Genomic DNA, 21,620 nt, shown 5'->3' on the forward strand with positions numbered 1-21,620 from the left:
ATTTGGTAAGATGGTGCAATAAACTTGTGAGCTCAAATAGAAAAGCCTCCGCAGAGGCTAATAGAAGTTGCAAGCACATTCAGGGAAGAAATATGCTTTAAAAGGTGGTAATAAAACATATAGACTGGAGGTTTTTAATTTATAAGGCAAAATACTATCCCCTATGATAAGAAAAAAAATGTTTAACAGTGAAAAAGAATATGTGATTATATCGTCAATACAAAAACAATATATACAGAGAGAGCATATTGGAATATGTAGGATTGTATGGATACGATGATATAGGTAATTTAACTTCAAGGATTCCAGTTTCATTGTATCCCAGCTGATGAGAAGATGAAAGCTGTTACTACACCTGAAGGCTTTTCAATGCCCTGTGTGAGATTAGTTTAATGTTTAGCTAAATTCCCTGTGGACAAGTATTCACAGCACATACCAAATACACAACAACACACCTGTAGCACTTGTTAGCAGTTTCAGACAGGATTACCCTTTCACCTTAGAAGTGCTCGCTCCTAGGTCAGGATTGAGGCACACTGCCAGGGTTGTGTGGGGAAGCATGCGCTACTGCTGTCCATACTATACTATTTCTGTAAAACAGCCCCTCAGTCTCTTGGGCTTTCAAGCAAGAACCATTCACCAGGATTAGAATTCTCACACGCATGCAAACATTTTTAAAATCAGTGTTAAAGTGTTTTAACTGAACATGAAAATGAGAAAGTATACTCAGAATATAAACTTATCAAAGACCTTGTGTACTATGCATTTATTAAAACATGACTTTTTCGTGAAGAAAATATTTAAATTGGTATAATAAACACCATGTGAGTTTACTTAGAAAACTTTCATAAACTGATTTTGTATTACAGTTTCTATATGTGCCATCATGACATTCACATCAGCAGCACAGATCTGATGTTTCTGCTTCTCATTCTCTTTCAGTGTCTTTAATAGGCCCCTATGGACTGGAGGCAAAGGACTGTAAGAACTCAGTAAGTGAAGCTGACTTAATGGATTCTGTTTTATTTCTGCAATCCTCAAAGCCCGCAAGATAGCAGGTGCAAACTTGGAATAATGAGCTGTAGATGAAATGATAACTGGGCATGTTCTATCCTGTAATCGATCTGCAACTACTTTAGCAACAGCAGTGTGTGTGTCCAAAATATACCCTGTAGTACTGTATACAGAGTGGATGGCAGCTAGGCAGTCCTCCTCAGAGCACCACCCAGCCACCAAGTCTTGCTGAAGCTTCTCAAGTAGATCTTTCTGCAACTGAAAGTGACACTGCTTTTCCAGTTCACTAAATAATTGTGTCACCAGCTGTCCATCACCACTAGCAATCAGATGCAAATATCGTTCAAGGTTGGAAGACTTCAAAATATCTATTGCTGGTGATGAAGTCTGCATTAATCTTCTTCCCCTTAAATCATAAAGACCTGTTCTTATGAAATCGGTCAAAACATTATTTTCATTGGATGCACAAATACATTTTCTGATAGGGATTCCCATCCTTTTTGCATATAATGCAGCTAATATGTTGCCAAAGTTTCCTGTAGGAATACACACATCTATTGGGCTTCCAAAAGTAATAATATCTTGATGAACAAGGTCAAGGTAGGCAGAGGCATGATAAATAACTTGGGGAAGTAGTCGAGCCCAGTTTATAGAATTTGCTGCACTTAAAGCTGTTCCATATTCTACAGTAAGAAAGCCAGAATAATCAGAATTGGTAAATATTTTTTTTATAGCTGTCTGGCAAAAATCAAAATCAGATTTGACACCCACTGACCACCCATTTTCTCTTTGGCAGCCAATCATTTGTGATTTTTGAATCTGGCTTACTCCATCCTCAGGAAAGAAAGTGACCACAGCAATTCTTTGCTTGTCAGTATCACTAAGATGACTAAAACCATCTAGGACAGCACTCCCTGTGTCTCCAGAAGTAGCTACTAGGATCAAATAATTGCATCTTTTGGGAATACAGTATGCAAATAGATGAGGCATCAACTGTAATGCCAAATCCTTAAATGAGGCTGTTGGTCCATGAAACAACTCAAGGAGAAACTGGTTGCCTGTCAGATACCTAAGAGGGGCAATTTTAGAACAAGTAAAGTTTTCTCCATAAGCAATCTCAACAATTTCTCCCAGCTTGAAAGCAGGTATATCAGCAGGATGTATAAATCTTTCCAATATAATCTGAGCTCTTTCAATGTAAGTTGCTTCTACTAAGCTTTGCCATTCTCCAGCAGAGAATGTTGGAAGCCCCTTCTCAGGAACAAAGAGTCCACCATCAGATGCTAGGCCCTCAACAACAGCTTCAGTAAAATATTTAACAGAGCCTTTTTGCTCACACATTTCAGACCTTATATGTCTGGTTGAAATAAAAGTTTCTGATTCTGAGTCTTGATATCTCTTAACCGCATCAAGTACTTTATCTGCTACAGCCTCTGCTGTAAGTCCACCTTCACAAAGAACACGGATATCATACCATTTTTTATAAAATTGCTTCCTAAACTGAAGTATGTCTCTCACAGAAATTCCAGAATCCTGCCCCACAATACGATCCACTTTCATTAATTCCAGCCTATCTATTATGTCTCTTGTGGGTACATCCAGATACACAACAATCCCATTTTTCTTCACATGCTGCATGCTGGCAGCATGCATTGGATTGGATCCAGAAAGGGAAATTACACTTCCAGATGCTGAAAACTTTAACAGGGCTTTTCCTTCCTCTTCTATAAATTGCCGACTACCAACATCCTGCAATTTTTCTGACACACTCATATTCCAGGTTGTTTCAAGGACATCATCATCCACATCTATGACACGACAGCCGAGTTTGTGACCTACTATTCTCCCAACTGTTGTTTTCCCAGATCCAGGAGGTCCCATCAGGACAATATTCTGGTCTCCAACAAGAGAAAGAGTTGACAGCCATGACTTCCACAGTTGTGCAAATGCAAGAGCTCTTGGAAAAATCAACTTTAGATGTATACTAGAACCAATGTTCTGGGTTAATTTTAGATGCTGATACCGAACAACATGAAACATCTTCTTTCCACTGCTTTTTCAAGCCAACTTGACAAGTAACTTAAATACTATAAAGAGGAAAAAAAGTAATTAGTAATTCATAGGAACCTACCTAAAAAACCTTGTAATGTGAAATTAAAAAACAAAACAAAAAACATCAGTCTCTTAGAATACAAAGCTAATTACGACAGTGTCTCTCATAATGCCACAGGGGTAAATATTTATCAGTGAAATAATACATCCTGACCTTTTACAGAGTACCATCTCACTTTTAGTGACAAATCTTTCAGCAATGCAAGATTTTAGTAAATAACTTCCCCCATACTACCTCTGCATACAACATGTAGTTTAATTTTTAAAAAAATGTTGAAATGTTGCAGGATTTCTAAAGATGTTACCAGACACCACCAAAACTCAATTTCTCAGATCTGATGTCTTTCTGGCGCTGTCCCGAAAGGAAGGGGATCTGTATTACACAACTTAGAGGAATGAGTCTCTTTCTGTGTGCCCTAACTCTGTCAGTAGGCTCAGCTAAGGGTTGTAAGCTGAACTACTCGCAATTAACTGCAAAACAGTAGGTGCTGGATGGACACTCAATATTAACTTTTGAGGCCAATATCCTCGGGATAAATAAGAATTGTTGGCTGTTAAAGAAGCCCTCAAAACCTAATGCTATAATACTGAAATATATACTAACACGTTTATTTGCTACTTTTTAGTATATAAATATTCACTGATAGACTGTTTCCTTAATAGCACAGATTTATGTTTTAAACACAGACAGCCCCTGACTAATGACTGACTAAATGTTTATCTTTTCACAACCTAAAAACTTGTTATAAGATATCTTCCCTACATGTAGATGTTTTGGGTTTGGTTTTGTTCTTAAAGACAACAAAGTAAGAATGCTACACAACCCACTTAAACTCATAGGAAACTCATGAACCTACTGTAGCAATTCTGGCTCTAGCTCATCCAATTCCCTTTTAGATAGACATGATACCGAACAAACAGTATCTCAAGTATTCCTAGGGTAGAATCATATTTGTTTTTACATTTGATATAGATTGAACAGAATTAAAGAAAGAAAATAGAGTGAAGTGGATCTCACAGAAGTGATTTTACTCTCAGAATAACCTTGGTGTGAGAAAGCACTCAAACTGATAAATCAAGCTGTTCTCAATAGCAGTGTCCCATTTTGCTTGTTTTGGGAAATCAGTGCCAGTGTCAACATGAATTGCAGAGCAGAAATTGTGTGTGATGTTTAGGGTAGTCAAAAATCTGCACACAAGAGGAAACGATCAGCACAAAACTGCACAAAAGCCTTACTGAGCCTCTTTCCATTTTATACTTGAAAAAAAATCTGCTGCTCTGTTACTGTTATTTACTAATGGCTATTAGCTAAAAAATATATATTATTTAAAATAAACAGCATTGTCACATTTTCTTTGGGAAATTAATCTATAATTAATCTAAAAAATAATCATTTACATACTGCTGGTTACGAATGACTTTTTGAGGTCATTCCTGCCATGCAAGACAGTGGCCATACTGGGTATTCACAATTGCTATGATATCATTGACTATGTTTGGGATAGCAATATTAAAACTGCCAAGAACATTTTAAAAAACAACTACAAAATGACCAGTGTTTATTTTCCAGGCCAAAAATTTAACTAACTTAACTCAGGATCACATTTTTAAAAATTATCCATAACCTGTACACAGTTACAGTAAAAGCCATGAAAACAAAATGTCCTTAAACCTACATAAAACAAAAATAGCAACAGTTTAAAATATTCACTTTTAATTGCTAAAAAAGCCACTCTGCTGGCACAGGATACGTGGGTTCAGCTGTGGTTTTTTGGAAGGTTTTTGCACAGATTTCTTGACTCAAAAGCAAAATTGGACCCAGCTGTTCCTAATAATTAGATTTTAAGGATTCAGTCTGGGTCCCAGTATTCTGCCTACTTGCTTAATGGCATTATATTTAAACACTTAATTAATTTTCAGACTACTAATTTTTGTGCCTTTGCATAATCTAGAATGCCAGAAAATTTCAGATGAAAACAATGCTTTACTATTACTAACTACTACTATGGAGAAATAGATATAGTAATAAATTCTAGTCCTGAACAAAGACTTCATGAAGGCAGTTAAGATTGTGATAACAAATTATAAAAATCAGGAAGTAAACATAATAAGATGTTGTACGTGAAAAAATTTAAAAACCCTAACATTTGAAACTCTAGAAATTCAAAAATAAAGTTTACACAAACAGGTTACAAGACCAGAAATAAACTTATCATAAACTGTGAATGAGCCATTTTGTGGCTATAATAAATATTAAAACTACTTTTCACATTCTAAAATAATTAATAATTAAAAAGCAATACGTTGCATGCACACAACTCCCCACTGTCCTTCACCCACAACAGGCAAAGTTGCATAGCAGACATTGCCTGTTTTACAGAACAAGATATTCTGATCTATGTCTAGTATTTGTAGACAGGATGAAGTCTGAGTAGGTATCTGTTGTAGGCAGATGACAACACTACAGACCTACACAGAGAAATAAAATTAAGTGTAGGGGGTTTATTTATTTTAAAACCCACTACTCTATACAGAGATGAGCAGATGGAAGAGTTTTAAATATGTTGCAGACAGCTGCTTTGACTTAGTGGCATATAGTGAATAGTAGACAGTAGTAAATGTTTTGAGATTCATTGTTGTGGATTAGATACAAAAATGTGTATCAGTTACAATGAGCATGGAAGATGGAAGACATGACAACAAAGAGAGCCACAGGAATGAGAAGGTTGCAAAATTTATTAGCTCTATAGAATCAAAGAGGTTCTTTGTCCTAGTGGCTGTCTCTATCTTGCAGAGTTTATAAGCTCCACATGAGTTCACATCCTGGGTGGCATTCACTGGCCCTGATGGAGTCAGCTGATTTTATGTACTCACCCAAAGTATACAGCAAAGTTCAACTGGCTCCCTGAAGAAGACCTTGAGGGTTAAATAAACTTTAGTGTGTCATTCAAAAATTAATCATCCTCATTTTTCAAAAACACGCAAGCCATTAGTCCTCCATGAAAACAATGAATAAACAACCCAATGTAGAGTTCCTAAATACCAAGTCTGGATGTTTGATTTGAAATTAATTATTTTAAAAAAGGTTAAGGGATGACTTGATTACAGTCTACAAGAACATACATGGAGAACAGATATTTGAGAATGGTCTCCTCAATCTAGAAAGGTATAACACCATCCAATGGCTAGAAGTGGAAGCTAGACAAATTTAGACTGGAAACAAGGTGTAACGTTTTAACAGTGATGGTAATTAGCTAGTGGAACAATTTACCAAGGGTCATGTGGATTCTCCATCATGGGAAATTTTTAAATCAAGATTAGATGTTTTTCTAAAAGATACAGTCTAGGAATTTTGAGGAAATTCTATGGCCTGTGTTATACAGGAGGTCAAACTAGATCAGGGATCGGCAACCTTTGGCACGCATGTCAGGGTTCCCTCCCCACTCTGAACTCTGGGGTACAGATGTGGGGACCCGCATGAAACACCCCCTAAGCTTATTTCTACCAGCTTAGGTTAAAAACTTCCCCAAGGCACAAATCCTTCCTTGTCCTTGGTTGAGTACTGCTGCCACCACCACTGAGTTAGACAAAGATTCAGGAAAAGGACCACTTGGAGTTCCTGTTTCCCTAAAATATTCTCCCAAGCCCCTTCACCCCCCTTTCTGGGGAGGCTTGAGAATAATATACCAACCAAATAGGTTAACAAGGTGAGCACAAACCAGACCCTTGGGTTTTTAGGAAACTAAAAACCAATCAGATTCTTTAAAAAACAAAACTTTATTATAAAGAAAAGAGTAAAAGAAGCACCTCTGTAAAATCAGGATGGAAAGTAATTTTACAGGGTAATAAGATTTAAAACACAGAGGATTCCCCTCTAGGCAAAACTTTAAAGTTACAAAAAAACAGGAATAAACCTCCCTCTTAGCATAGGGACAACTCACAAGCTAAAACAAAAGATAATCTAACGCATTTCATTCCTATTACTTACAATTTGTAATCTTAGATGCTTAGTTCAGGTATGGCTTTGGGAGCTGTATTTTCCCTGCCCTGATTCCTTGCTGACCCGGAGAGAACACCCAGAGAGAGACAAAACAAAAACTATCTTCTTCCCTTATTGGTCCTTTTGGTCAGGTGCCAACCAGGTTATTTGAGCTTCTTAACCCTTTACAGGTAAAGGAGGGATTTTATGCTACCCTTAGCTGTATGTTCATGACAACGCGGCTTGCCAGTGTAAGCACCCTGGCGGGCCGGGCCAGTTTGTTTACCTGCCGTATTCGCAGGTTCAGCCGATCGCAGCTCCCACTGGCTGCGGTTCACCACTCCAGGCCAATGGGAGCTGCAGGAAGCGGCGGCCAGCACATCCCTCGGCCTGCGCCACTTCCCGCAGCCCCCATTGGCCTGGAGCGGCGAACTGCAGCCAGTGGGAGCTGCAATTGGCCGAACCTGTGGACGCAGCAGGTAAACAAACCATCCCGGCCCACCTAGATAATCATAATGGTCCCTTCTGGCCTTGGAATCTATTGATTGTTTTTCCTCATTTTTTTAGTGCGTAACTTGAGATACCTGGTACCTGATTTGCAGAAGTGCTGAACACATAACTGCAACTGAATTCAATGGGAATTCTGCTCTGAGCAAATGAAGTGCTATAGAATGCTAAATTCTCTGAAAAAAATCAAGCCTTAGATGTCTCAAATTGGGCACTCAAAGTTGGAAGACACTTCTGACCTTAATCTCTGTATGCTTCAGTTCTTCATCGGTAAAATGGGCATAATACCACCATCTTAACCATGGAGTTGTGAAGATAAATTTATCAACATTTGAGAAGGACTCAGGCCCAGATCCTTAAAAGTATTTAAGTGCCTAACTCCCAATGATTTCAATGAGAGTTAGGTACCTAAATACCTCAGTTCCATAGGCAGCGAGTTATATTCTTTTGTGGTGCCCGGGCTCCAGGAATATTCAGGGCTTGGGGACCTGTTCCACCAATATTTGCAGCTGGGTCTCTCCCCTGACTCTGCCTGGAGTGGGCCCCGGCCCCCGCCTGCCACCCCTCTCTCCGCGCGTCTCCCCCCCTGCCCTGCCACGTCCCTGCCTGAAAGAAAGTGGCACATGCCCCTCTAGTGCCTGCTTGTGCTGCCGGTGTAGCACATTCCTATGTGGAGCGGTATCCTACACTACACCGGCTCCTGGCATCGTCTGCTGCCCCAGGGTCCTAGTGCCCCCCTCCCATAATGGCAGGGCGGGCTGCCCTTACCCTGCCCTTCTGCCCTAGCCCTGAGCCTCTCCAATGCCCCAAACCCCTCATCCCCAGTCCTCATCCCCCCGCACCCTAATCCTCTGCCCCAGCCCTGAGCCCCTTCCTGCATCGCAAACCCCTCATCCTCAGCCCCACAGCCCTCACCCCAAACCTCTGCCCTAGCCTTGAGCCCCCCCACACCCCAAACCCCTCATCCCCACTGCCCTCACCCCTGCACCTCCTCCTATCCCCAAACTCCCTCCCAGAGCATGCACCCCCTCTCCCTTCCCACACACCCCCTCCTGCCCCCAAACTCCCTCCCAGAGCCTGCATACCCTCCCTCTGCACCCCCTCCCACCCCAAACTCCCTCCCCGAGCATACACCCCTCACCCCCTCCTACACCCCTACCCCAGAGCCTGAACCCAAACTCCAACCCAGAGCCTGCACCCTGCACCCCTCCTGCACCCTAATCCCCACCCCAGGACCTGCACCCCAGACCTCCTCCCCCCACCCAAACTCCCTCCCAGAGCCTTAGGCAGGTGGGGGGCAGAGTTGGGGGGGGGGGTTCTGGGCACCACCAAAATTTCTACAAACCTGCCACCCATGCTCAGTTCCAGACCTCAGATACTAAACTGAAGAGCACCATAACAAAGCCCATGAGGAAATTAATAAATATGTTCAGAGCACGCTATGAAGGCTGTGCAGTATATAAGCCATGGGATCATACACTGAATGATCAGAATACAACCAAATATTGAATAGCTACCTATTCAATGAGCACCATTCATCCTGTATATTGAATGAGGCTGGGGTCCTGTGGAAAAAATAATAAGTGATCATGAAATTAAAGACGATATCACAATGCATACACACAAGAGGCCGAATTAAGGATGCACAGACAATATTAATTCTGGCACTTGCTAACTTCTAAATACTTGACGTTGCAACCTTAATTTTCTCTTACCATAATTTTGTTGTATGTAATTATATATTCTCACTACAGGTTTATGTGATGTTTTAAAGTGACACATAAAAGGATCAGGTCCCTGTGCTGAGGAGCTTTTCATATTCTAAAGAAAGATTTGTTACAAAATGTCAGTAGATATGGAAGGGAGCTGTAAAGAAAAAAAGAGGGAATGTAACTCTGAACGGCGTTATCATCTCCACTGAGAAAAAGGCAGAAAATGGATACAACATAGATGCCAGGCTACACTTATGGGTTTTCTTGTTTTTCAATATACTACATGAAGGAGCAAACTATGTTTCAGAGGAAAATTAGAGTATATAGACCTAACTTCTTCAACCAGGCCTACCAAAATTTTCTCTACTATTACTATGAAATTGAACTTATAATAAACAATGCAATATGGGCTGTAGTCCACGAAAGCTTATGCTCTAATAAATTTGTTAGTCTCTAAGGTGCCACAAGTACTCCTGTTCTTCTTAATGCAATATTGACGACTTCATTTCAGGCCTAATGGGGATGGGGAGAAAAGGCAGCTGCCTCGCTGCAACGGGGACCTCGCCCTCAAGGAGATGGTGGAGATATGGCTGCCCCCTCACTGCAATGGGGACCCCTCAAGGGGCGGAGGGATATTGCTGACCCCACAAGCCATAGGGGCCCCTCAGGTGGCGGAGGGATACGGCTGACTCCGCACGGCCATAGGGACCCCTCAGGGGGCGGAGGGATACGGCTGACTCCGCACGGCCATAAGAGCCCCTCGGGGGCGTAAGGATACGGCTACCTCGTCACTGCAACACCCCTCGAGGACGGGCAGAGGCCCCAGTAACTCAGTATGAGCCCTAAAATGAGTCCCTGAGGGTCAACGTACCCGGGAGGGGCCGGGCCAGGCGCGAGGTTCAGAACCCAGACATTAACCGCACCGCCAGCAGAGCAACGTGAGATTCAACAGCCTATCCTGCCGTGCCAAGTTGGAACTTGCTCCCGCTCGGCACCGCACCAACCACCTCCGGGCTGCGCATGCGCAGCAATCGCCCCCGTAGCCTGCCAACACAGAGCAACAATAGCGCGTGCGCAAACATTTCTCAAAGCATCCCGTCCTACGTCAGCGCTCTTGCCACAGGGGCACTCCCACCCTGCTCAGCATCGTGCGCGTGCGCAGCATCCATCTTCCCATTCTTGGTGTTGTGTACCGCCCCCTAAGTTGCTAGCGGGCTCAGAGAGAAGGAAATGAGGTCACAAATAGCCCCTCCCCTCCACACAGGCGTTACTAAGCAATAGTTTCCCATAGCAAATGAAGAGACAACAGTGGGCAAATCCCTAGTAGCATCATCTTCTCTGAACCGGGACCAAGCGGAGCAAGGTGAGGGAAGGAGGGAGCCAAGGGGACGGGTGGGGGTAGGGTGACCAGATGTCCCGATTTTAAAGGGACAGTCCCGATTTGGGGGTCTTTTTCTTATATAGGCTCCTATTACTCCCTACCCCCAGTCCCTATTTTTCATACTTGCTGTCTGGTCACCCTAGGTGGGGGGAGCGAGGGGTGATGGGGATAGGAGGGGAATGAGGGGGAATAGCGTGCTGGAGAGGAGGAGGAATGAAGAGAGGGAGATGGTGTGGGAGAGGGTCGTAGGAGAGAAAGGAGGGGGCAGGGGAAGAGAAGGGCTGAAAAGAATGAGTGGTGGAAGAGAAAAGGGGGGGAGTACCGGGGGGGATGGAAAAACAAGATGGAGAAAGGGAGGCAGATAAAGAGGGATTGAGAAAATGACAAAGAAAAAAGAGAGGGAACAAACATGGGAGATTCCTCAACAGTGCATACAATATAAATGCATTATCCCTAGGGCCCCATCAGGCCAAGGATGACAGCGCTGTGCGCCCAAGAGAGCATATATAATCTCCTACCGCGGGTGGAGGAGAAGCCTATCAAACTACCAAGGTACGAGGGTAAGAAAGAATCAATTTGTTCTGTGACTTTGTCTAATACACTCCAGTTTTTATTGGTTCACATGGGGAATTGATATGGCGAAGCTGTAAATATATACCCAAACAACACACTTGCTATGGCTTGTTACTAACCATTATATTATTATATAAAAACAAACCAAATTTAATACAACCTTTTGCGCACTCCTTTTATAAAATAAATTGAAATGTTAATGAGTTAACAGGACAAAGATGTCCAGACTTTACCCAACTAAGGGGTCCACATTGCTAATTTGTCACATTCCTGGGTTCTGCGCCATTTATATATGAAAAATGGAGCATGTTGCAGGCCTGTTCATCTTTTCATTATTTAATGTACACCAGCAATGCTCTTGGCATTATACAAAATAGAGAGGAAGGTGTTTCCTGCCCTGAGGAGCTTTTAATTTAAATTATGTTGCATTGCTACCCTCAATAGCCCATTGTCTGAGTCCTCCATAACTGAAAAATTATTTCCTTCACTTTGTCTTGTAAATTACACAAAATATTTAGCACATTAAAAGGGACTTGTCTGATTCACATTTGGGAAGGAAGAGGGGGAAATCCAGTGACATGATATAAGAATAGTCAAGGAGAGAAGCTATCCTAAGACCCTTGTCCTCATACATGTCAAAAGCTCTACATTTTTTTTTTGTTCTCCAGTTTTTAAATTGTATGAGAAGGAAGCTCTATCTCCTACCCAGAGGTCAGAGACAATAACCTCAATTTCTGGACCTCAGTAGCTTAGCTTGCATGATTGAAGAAGGAAAGCAGATTCTTAAATGAAAAACCCAACGATTCTGAAAAATCCTTTAATCAACTTAGGGAAATGCTAGGCATTTCTTATTTATGTGATCAGAACCATAGGGAACCACTACAGGAAGGAAATGGAAATTCACCTTAATGCTAATAGCATTCTCTCTCTCTCTCTCTCTCTCTCTCTCTCTCTATGGTTTTACAAGCTCTGAGCCATGGTAGTTGCAACCTGTTCTGTCCATTCACTTTTATTCATGATCTGGTTGTACCTAGAAAACAGCTGTACAGTATTCCACAATAAGTCACACAAAGTATTTTTCAGGCAAAACAAAATAGTACAATACAGTACTATTTATGTGAAATCTCTTGAATCCCAATCTCCCTGTTAACTTGAAGGTGATTCCCTGTCTTTTAGATCACCCGCATCTAAAGACTGTAATAAAAAGAAATGATCTGTCTGGCACTTGCAACACCTTTACTTCTGTGCACATTTTCGTTAATGCTGCTACCATGACTCCCATTCAGCTGAACCTGTTTAACCAAAGTAATTCCTTCTGTTCTTTTTTTGATTAACTAGGTTGTACTATATATATTGTCTTTTTTTGCCTTTACCATACTTGAAAATGCGTCACATATTGTTGGGTAACAGCTTAGGGTTTAGCCATTTGAGAGGACTGCACAGTTTGTTCTTTGACTTCGATACATTCCAGTTTTAATCTCAATGTTATTATTATGTATTATTATTAACAAAAAACATTTTTTGGGTACTACAATTTGATACCACAAGGGATCCATATCTTGACAACAGATAGATGTGCCCATAAATCCACATGTCTTTTGTTGTTATTATTGTTCCTTTCAGGTTTTTGTCACACAAGTAATCACCCCTTTGAACAAAGTAAGTTAGGGTGCCATTCTCAAGGAGAACAACCTTATTGCATTACAGATATCATGTCCAGAATTATGGACATATAGTGTATAAATGCTTCCATGCCTGGGCTCTTAGATCTAAATCTGCACTCACTGATGCCAGTGACAAAATTGCCATTGATTTCAGTCATTCAGGATCAGCCCTATGCCTTATAAGAAGTATATGATATTGGAACATAGAACTTGCTGTACTGGCTCCAACCAATGGTCCTTTTAGGCCTGGTCTACCCTGGGGGGAACGGGGGCGGGCGGGGAATCGACCTAAGATACGCAACTTCAGCTACGAGAATAGTGTAGCTGAAGTCGACGTATCTTAGGTCGACTTACCTCGCATCCTCACGGCGCAGGGTCGACTGCCACTGCTCCCCCGTCGACTCCGCCTCTCGCCGCGGTGGAGTACAGGAGTCAACAGCAGAGCAATCAGGGATCGATTTATCGTGTCTACACTAGATGTGATAAATCGATTCCCGATAGATCGATCACTACCCGCTGATCCAGCGGGTAGTGTAGACGAACCCTAAGTCTAGACTCTGACATTAGCCAGTGCCAGATGCTTCAAATGAAGGTGAAAGAAACCCTGCAGCCAGGGGACAATTATGAAATAACACACCCATAGGAGAAGTTTTTATACAACCCCCATCAATAAGTGGTTAACATATGTTCTGAAGCATGAGGCTGTGTATACCTTTGTAATATAATTCTATCTTATCTAATGTAACTATAGATGCTGTCATAGTCAATATAAATTTCGAATCCATTTTTGAAAAATAGTAAGTTTTTTGCCTCAATATAAGTGATTGCAATATAATCTAAAAACATTTGTACAGTGCCTAGCACAGTGGGGTTCTGGTCTATGACTATTGCCCCTAGGTGCTACAGCAGTACCAATAATAATAATTATTAATAATAATAACAACTAATAATGTGGTTCTTTGCTCTGTCCATTGGCAGAAGCTGCCTCTTTTGGAGGAATGCTACGTAAAGTATGTATTGTATATTGTGGCTTGCTCTCTCCTTATACTGTATATGCTCAACTCTGGAAAGTCCCATGAATGTAGTTGAAGTCTTCATTCAGAAACCCTGTATGCATATTTTGAATGATCTTTGAACAAAGTATAATGAAGTTGATGTGCTAATCCTGCTGGATTGAAGACCCACAAGAAAATGTCATTTTAAGATGCAGATGATTTAAAAAGAAGACCAAGCAATGTGTGTAATGCAAAAGTATGCTTTAATCTCATAAAAATGTTGCTATAATGTCTTACTTTTTGTATGCAGTACCCAAAGCATTTTTTGTGGAGCCACGACATTACACGGCTACCCCTCTGATACTTGACATTTATTTGAATATTAGCTATAGACAAAGACTGCAATACATATATTTATACCCCGATATAACGCGACCCGATATAACACAAATTCGGATATAACGCGGTAAAGCAGTGCTCTGGGGGCGGGGGGGCTGCGCACTCCAGCGTATCAAAGCAAGTTCGATATAACGCGGTTTCATCTATAACGCGGTAAGATTTTTTGGCTCCTGAGGACAGCGTTATATCGGGGTAGAGGTGTGTGTATATATATATATATAATATATAAAAAATACTTTCTGACTTTTAACTACTTTCTGGTTATTTTTTCAACATTAAAGATATATATCAACATTTAGACCATCTGTGAAACATGAAATAGAAGAAAATAGAGCTCCATGGAAAACTATGGGACCAGCAAAAATTGAAGTACCATCTCCAAAAAACTTTCTTCAGAAACATTCAAAGGAACCAAAGCTACCAGACAGTATGTTTTTGGCATAAATATGTGAAAAGTAACATATGTTTCTTGTATTTTTAGGATTTGTATCAGTATTGAAAATGAACCCATTAACCTGAAATCTAGTCATATTTTTAAAGTTTAAACTAGTTCTATATGCTATGACTGCCTTTGTGTTCTCGCCAGTATTTGTGGTTTAATAATCGTTGTTCTGGGGTTTTTTTTTTAATGCTTTTTCTCCCTTCTTTTGCTATGTAAAAGTAGGGGCGGCTCCAGGCACCAGCGCAGCAAGCGCGTGCCTGGGGCGGCAAGCCGCAGGGGGCGACATGCCAGTCACCATGAGGGCGGCAGTCAGGCAGCCTTTGGCGGCATGCCTGCGGGAGGTCCGCCGGTCCCGCGGCTTCGGGGGCAATGAAATCTGGTCTTTCGTGTACTTTTACCTTTATGCTATAAAGTAGAGGTTCTCAAACTGTGGTCCAAGAGCTCCATTCAGGTGGTCTGCGGATAGTTACCTCTAAGGTGCATGCCTGGGTGGCTGCACACAAGAGAATGAAGGGCGGGGGAGAGAGGGAGAGACCTCCCTCCTTCCCAGCCCCAGCTCGGGGGCTGCTGTGGTGTGGGAGAGAGGGCACATCCAACACATTAGAAAGGTTAGACTACTGATACTAAAATATGAGTTGTGTGCTTTTATTTGTAGAACAAACAAACATTAATTATTACTAAGGTTTTTTTTATATAACGCTTTTATCCAACGTGCTTTACAATAGTTAGCTAACAGTACAAACAACATTTGGAAAGATCATTAAGTGGTCCGCCGAGACCCTCAGCAATTTTCAACTGGTCCGCGGAAAAAAAAGTTTGAGAACCACTGCTATACAGGTTTCACGGGTGAAAACAGCATTTCTCAAACAGGAGGTCCTGATCCAAAAGGGAGTTATGGGGGTTTGCAAGGTTATTGTAGGGGGGTCCTGGTACTTCCACCTTTACTTCTGCAATGCCTTCAGAGCTAGGTGGCTGGAGAGTGGCAGCTGCTGGCCAGGCACCCAGCTCTGAAGGCAGCACCGCGCTAGCAGCAGCACAGACGTAAAGGTGGCAATACCAGACCTTGCTATCCTTACTTCTGCACTGCTGCCTTCAGAGCTGGGCAGCTGAGGAGTGGCGGCTGCTGGCCGAGGGCCCAGCCCTGAAGGCAGCAGCACAGAAGTCAGGATTGCAATACCATACCATGCCATCCTGACTTCTGCGCTGCTCTTGGCAGTAGTGTTCAGAGCTGGGCTCCTGCCAGCAGTTGCTGCTTTCCGGCTTCCCAGCTCTGAAGGCAGTGCCTCCAGCAGCAGCAGAGCAGGAGTAAGGGTGTCAATACCAAAACCTAACCTTGTAACCCCCTGCCCAACACCCTTTTTGGTCAAAACCCCTATAGTTACAACACCGTGAACTTTCAGATTTAAATATGGGAAATTAAGGAATTTATAATTTTTTTAATCTTATGACCACGAAATTGACCAAAATGAACCGTGAATTTGGTAGGGCCCCAATTATTACCATCTCTTATTAGTATGGCCTGAATAGCTGATACTTAGAAGGTCACATCCTCTCTTACACTATCAGAAGTAGAGCAAGCAGCTTTCGCTATGAACCTCAGGGATGTTTTAAACGTAGACAAATGCAGGTAGCTACATGACCCTCCTGGCTTACGTTTATGTAATTTACGTTTCTTGTAACCTTCCGCTCCCAGTAAATCCTTCATTGGTTCCCAGGCCTATACCTCTGAAGTAAAGGGGTGTGAACTCTCCCACCGTTTAGATTTTTTGTTTCTTTTGTGCTACCCCTTGTTTAGGTTGGCAAATTTTCATTTTATTGGATTCAGTCTGGAAGTTCTTTGTTTTTTTGGCTGATGTTCTTTGGAGGTCCCAGATCCTTCCTTTCCCTTATTTAAAAAAGGAAAGAAACCTTACTACACCTCTACCCCGATATAACGCGACCCGATATAACACGAATTCGGATATAACGTGGTAAAACAGTGCTCCGGGGGGGGCGGGGCTGCGCACTCTGGTGAATCAAAGCAAGTTCGATATAACGCGGTTTCACCTATAACAGGGTAAGATTTTTTGGCTCCCGAGGACAGCGTTATATCGAGGTAGAGGTGTAGTTGTTTATTTAATATGGATTGATATTTTCATCACTGTCGGATGCAGTGTGTATTACTGAATTTTTTAGTAGAAAGAACATCCCTCAAGCTATGTACACTGTGAAAGTGAGAATCCTAGATGATGGTGTCTTTAAAGAAGGAGAAATCACTTACATTGTAATTCTGCTTCTTTACTGATATAATCTCCCAGGATTTTTACCTGTATGGATGTACTTGAATGTTTCATCTTTTTGCTCAAAAAAGGAATGACAGTTGAGTGCTTCACTCTGTTGCACCACTCGTGCTGCTGGAGAAGAGTGTTCCACCCCTTGGCATTGGTGGATGGGTGTGATAAGGGTGCAACCCTCAAAAACTCCTTAGTTTTGAGAGTTCCCAGTCAGTCTCCATCTAAATGTTTGAGTCCCAAGAGTGAGAATCCTGTGTAATGATCAATTCAAAGAAACAGAATTACAAAGAAAGTATGTACCATATGTGCTGTAGTGCCTAAACGTAATATGTCAAGAATTGAAGGTACAGTATTACAAATAAAACAGCTGCTCTCTTGAATAACAGTACCTCCCAACAGTTTTACAAAAGCTGCTTTTACTGTTAGTCTTTTACCACATAATCCATTGTACAGAAACATACTTTTATTCATTCTCAAACTCTGGTCTGTGGCCCACTAATGGCCCACTGAACACTTACTGGTGGCTCACAGAGAGTTGGTTGATTATTTGGTACTGCATCTTCTCCTTGCTTCCAGCTGCCTCTGTAGTTGTAAAAGCAGCTGAAAACAAAGAGGATGAGCCATCGCTACAGCTTTCACTAGTGGGCTGCTGTCACACAAGAGGAGGAAAGGAAACAGAAGCTACCTTCAGTGACTGAAGCTCCCAGTAGGACTAGAACTGCCAGCGGTCTTTCCGTGAGAGAGGGATTGAGACAACTTGACAGTGTGTTCAGGGGAGAAGGAAGCCAAAAGCGTGAGCAGAATGCATAGGGAGAGAGGAGGATCGGGCAAGCATTTGCTTGGGTTTAGGAGCAGATAGAGGAACAGAGCAGATAGGAAGGCAGATGAAATGAAGAGCAAAATGAGACCATTTGAGTAACTTATTTAAAAAAAGACAAAATGTATTAAAGAGAGCTAAAATACGTAAGTATAAACATTTTATTTTTCTCTTCCATGTAAAGTAATAAAGTAATGCACATGTTTAATTTTATAAAATATTATACACAATTTAAAAATATTTCTTTGATGATGGTAAAACATAAGTTAAGTAGTATAATTCTCCTACAGCTAGCAGAAAACATATGGATCAAGTCTTATACGATAGTACTTTTAAATGGATTTTACAGTGTAAAACCTACTCAGAAGCCATGTAGATTTTCTGTAGGTTTTTGGTCCAACGAACTTTAAGTAGTTTTTCATTACAGTAGTTCCCCAAGCCATTCTTATGTTGTTAACCTAGTTGATTTTCATTTCAGAATAATTCTGTACATTTTTTTCTTTCAGTTTTAGTTGTTTCTCCCACTTGAGATGCCTGAGAATGCTAACATTAAAAAATTACTTACTACTTTATACTAGCTACAAGGATGTTCATATGCTTAATTCCACAGGAAAAAGAGATGAAGGAAGAAAGAGGTTACTAACAATACCATCAGTGCCACACGTGACAGATCACCCACTTATGGGAATTCAAAGTAAAAAGAATTTCATAAATACAAATGCAGCAGATGTTATCATGGGAGTGGCTAAGAAGCCTCAACCTATTTGTGTTGACACAAGACAAGGAAACAAATATCTCCTTGAAACTTCAGGACTTGTCCCAAAATACATTAATAAAAAGGTATGTTTCGTTAAATTATAGGGTGAGTTATATTTGGGTTGCCTAACACTTTTCATTTTAAAAGATGCATCTGACTTTTTCTGAGAATTTCTAATACTCCATTGTTTGCAGCAGACATTTGAAATTCATCAGGGAGAAAGCCCTACGCCCAGAGAAGTGCCTTTTCTTTTCACCATGAAATTTTGTTCAGGTTTGGATCAGATATAAGCTTTGAATATTCTCATTCCCCTTCTCTTGTATTGTCAACAAACTTTTGGCACCACTGGAATAAAAGACATGACGCTGACTTGGGCTCATGAGGCTTGGGCAGTAGAACTAAAAATTGCTGTGTAGACGTTCGGGCTTCTGGCTTGTCCTGAGCCCAAAAGTCTGCACAGCAATTTTACAGCCCTGCAGCCCGAGTCAGCTGACCCAGCCCAGCTGTGGGTGTTTAATTGCTGTGTAGACGTATCCTTAATCTCTCCATTCAATTGCAGAAAGCCTGGAATCCCTGAGATCCCACAGCCCTGGGCCAGACCTCATGGTGGTGCTGCCCCAGAGCTACAAACCCTTGAAGCCCAGACTCCCCAGGAGCCCACTTGGCAAGCTGGCAGGGAAACAAGCAGGTTTCCATGTGTTTTTGTGAAACATTTTGGGATCCATAGATTGGCATTTTCCAAGTAAACTGTTTTGTTAGGAAATTTCCAACAAATTCTAGTCACAAGCTCCCTAAGGGAAGAATTGCAGAGGCTGAACTCAGTCGGGCCTGCTGAGTAATTGTGGGAGATACACAACGGGCTGTAACTCCAGGATCCTGGTCTAAAAGTGGGAGAATCGTGGGGCTCCACCCCAGGACAAAAAGAGGGCACAGAGTTTCAGTTAGTTCTGTAACTGTGATACATCAAATCTGGCATTTTCTAACTGTTGAATGCATGACCCTGAAAAGTGCATAACACTCTTTTAACATAGTTTTCTTTTGGAGGGGGTTGTATGTAATATTATTAATGACAGGGTTGAGATTTTAAATTATTTACAGTAAAATGGACATTGCTGTACATACTACCAAGAGCCATATTTTTACAAGGACTATCACCTAACAGCTGACAACATATCTTCCAATATGGGCCAAATTCAAAAATAATACAATGAAAATTCCATTTCTAGTGAAGGAGAAATGAAAATCCTAAACTTTTTCAGTGTATTGCAGTGCACATTGAAACTCCTTTATTGTGAAACTCCATTTGCAAGGCCACATCCTTGTGCAGCCTCCATTGGGCTCCAGAGCAGCTAAAAAAATATTAGTCCTGTTTCTCCAGAATTTTGCACCTTGACTAGTCATTTACAACTGTGTAGTGAGGGTATAAAGTGCTATCAAAACAGAAAGCCAAGACTGCAGAGGAGTAAATGGCTGGCTACTCAAAGTGCAAGTCAGTGAAAAATCAGGCCCTACATGATGACTGTGCAGGAGGAAAAGACAAGCATCAGACACTACACAGAGGGATTGTGATGGGGTGTATAAACCCCTCACTGACAGGAAAGGGGTCTGGGAGAGTCTGTGTACTAAGGTAGCTCTGACCCTCCAGCCCTGCCAATCATGAATGGTAGGGAGAAGGGCTTTAAAAGGAGGACGCTGCAGTCTGCAAGGGAGAAAGCCCCAAGAAGGGAATAAGTAGAATATCTCCTGAAACAGGAAGAGGAGCCCTTATGCTTAGAGCCCTGCATGGATACAAAAATGTGGATCCACATCCGCCAGAATCAACCCGTGATCCACTAGCTGTCTTTTATGTGTATCCGCACCTGCAACAGCAAGCCGTGTCACAAGGGTAGTAGGGTGGGGGGAGGGTGCAGAGATGACTGAGTGGGGGGGATGGGGTCTTGCAGGAAAGAGGGGGTGCAAGGGCAGGATTAGGGGTAAGGTGCAGCGCAAGGGTGGGGTCTCAACGAGAAGGGGCGGTGTGGGAGCAGAGGTTGGGGGGAAGAAGCGTCACACTGCATGTTGCTCCTGGGGGCTCGCAAGTAACTGCACACGCCATGGCAGCAGCAGTACGTGTTGCATCACAGCAGGGCAGAGGGGTGGGGCGCCAGGGCCCCGCCTGCTCCAATCCCTGCAGCTGTGGGCAGGCCCCACTGCCCAGGAGCTGGCAGGTTGGGAGCACGGCCAGTGCTTCTGAGGCAGGCCAGGCCATGGTGGGGATGTTGGTGCTGCCCCAGGGGCCTGAGCTGCTGGACAGGAAGCAGCATGGCGAGCAGCTGATGGAGAGCCCCAACTCCGGCCTGCCGCCAAGCCCCAGCAACTGGCTGGTGGCTGCCAGCCCCGAGCGTGCTGCGCCCCCCAGCCTGCCTGAGCCAGACGCCACCGGCCAGGCACCGCTGGTGAGTAGAACCCCACACAGTTGTATCTGCATCCAATCCACTATCCACAAAAAATGGTCCGCATCCACGGATGCAGATATGAAGCGGATATCCACGGATTTGCAGGGCTCTGCTTATTTTGAGGGGGTGGTTCCTGGCTCTATGAGGAGTGCAGCAAACCCAGGGGTAAGCCTGATAGGGAGAGACTGCCTTGGCTACTGCCATGGACATTTTTGCTTTTTATTGATCCCAGTAGGGGCTTATTTTGTCAAAGTAAGCAGGCCCACAATGCCAGGGCCCACTGCAATGCCCAACAGACTATGGCCTGTACTGGACCAACCCCGTGGTGGTAACTAGGTATGATGAGGTCCCCAGCCTGGCTAGGGAAGCACCCCGGAGAGACTTTTTACAAGTGGTGAAGAATGCAGGCAGGCTGACCAAAAAAACAAAGTGGGGCAGGGGCGGTGTTTAGGGTTACCATATTTAGTGCCTCCGAAAGGAGGACACTTTAAAGGGGCCCCAGCCCCACCCCAACCCCGCCCCCTCCCCAAAGTCTCCGCCCCCTCCCCTGCTACCCGCGA

The 21,620-nt window shown here is 42.6% G+C and overlaps 2 protein-coding genes across 9 annotated transcripts in view; one reads left to right on the plus strand and one right to left on the minus strand.

Moving 5' to 3' along the window:
* Positions 1 to 285: 285 nt before the first annotated feature.
* On the minus strand, positions 286 to 10,353 carry THNSL1 (threonine synthase like 1). Of its 7 annotated transcripts, none has more exons than XM_034760226.1 (4): positions 10,196 to 10,353; positions 9,130 to 9,177; positions 6,001 to 6,042; positions 286 to 3,093 (listed from the first exon to the last, which is right to left on the minus strand). In XM_034760226.1, exon 4 carries the CDS (start codon positions 3,052 to 3,054, stop codon positions 835 to 837), a length of 2,220 nt encoding a protein of 739 aa, XP_034616117.1. In that variant the 5' UTR covers positions 3,055 to 3,093; positions 6,001 to 6,042; positions 9,130 to 9,177; positions 10,196 to 10,353; the 3' UTR covers positions 286 to 834. The 7 variants fall into 7 exon arrangements, with proteins under 7 accessions (XP_034616117.1, XP_034616115.1, XP_034616116.1 ...); XM_034760224.1 differs by having other exon boundaries at positions 286 to 3,101; XM_034760225.1 differs by lacking the exon at positions 6,001 to 6,042 and having other exon boundaries at positions 286 to 3,101.
* A 146-nt stretch (positions 10,354 to 10,499) lies between these two features.
* The window catches only part of ENKUR (enkurin, TRPC channel interacting protein), a 21,372-nt gene continuing 10,251 nt past the window's right edge, over positions 10,500 to 21,620 (plus strand). The window contains exons 1-4 of one of the 2 annotated variants that reach the window (XM_034760233.1): positions 10,500 to 10,687; positions 11,163 to 11,257; positions 14,618 to 14,763; positions 18,479 to 18,708. In XM_034760233.1, coding sequence (XP_034616124.1) covers positions 11,181 to 11,257; positions 14,618 to 14,763; positions 18,479 to 18,708 — 453 coding nt within the window. In that variant the 5' untranslated portion in view covers positions 10,500 to 10,687; positions 11,163 to 11,180. Of the gene's footprint in view, positions 10,688 to 11,162; positions 11,266 to 14,617; positions 14,764 to 18,478; positions 18,709 to 21,620 lie in introns of those variants that run through there. The other variant, XM_034760234.1, reaches the window with a different exon arrangement.

Source organism: Trachemys scripta, chromosome 2, assembly GCF_013100865.1.
Source record: "Trachemys scripta elegans isolate TJP31775 chromosome 2, CAS_Tse_1.0, whole genome shotgun sequence".
NCBI classification, from domain to species: domain Eukaryota; kingdom Metazoa; phylum Chordata; order Testudines; family Emydidae; genus Trachemys; species Trachemys scripta.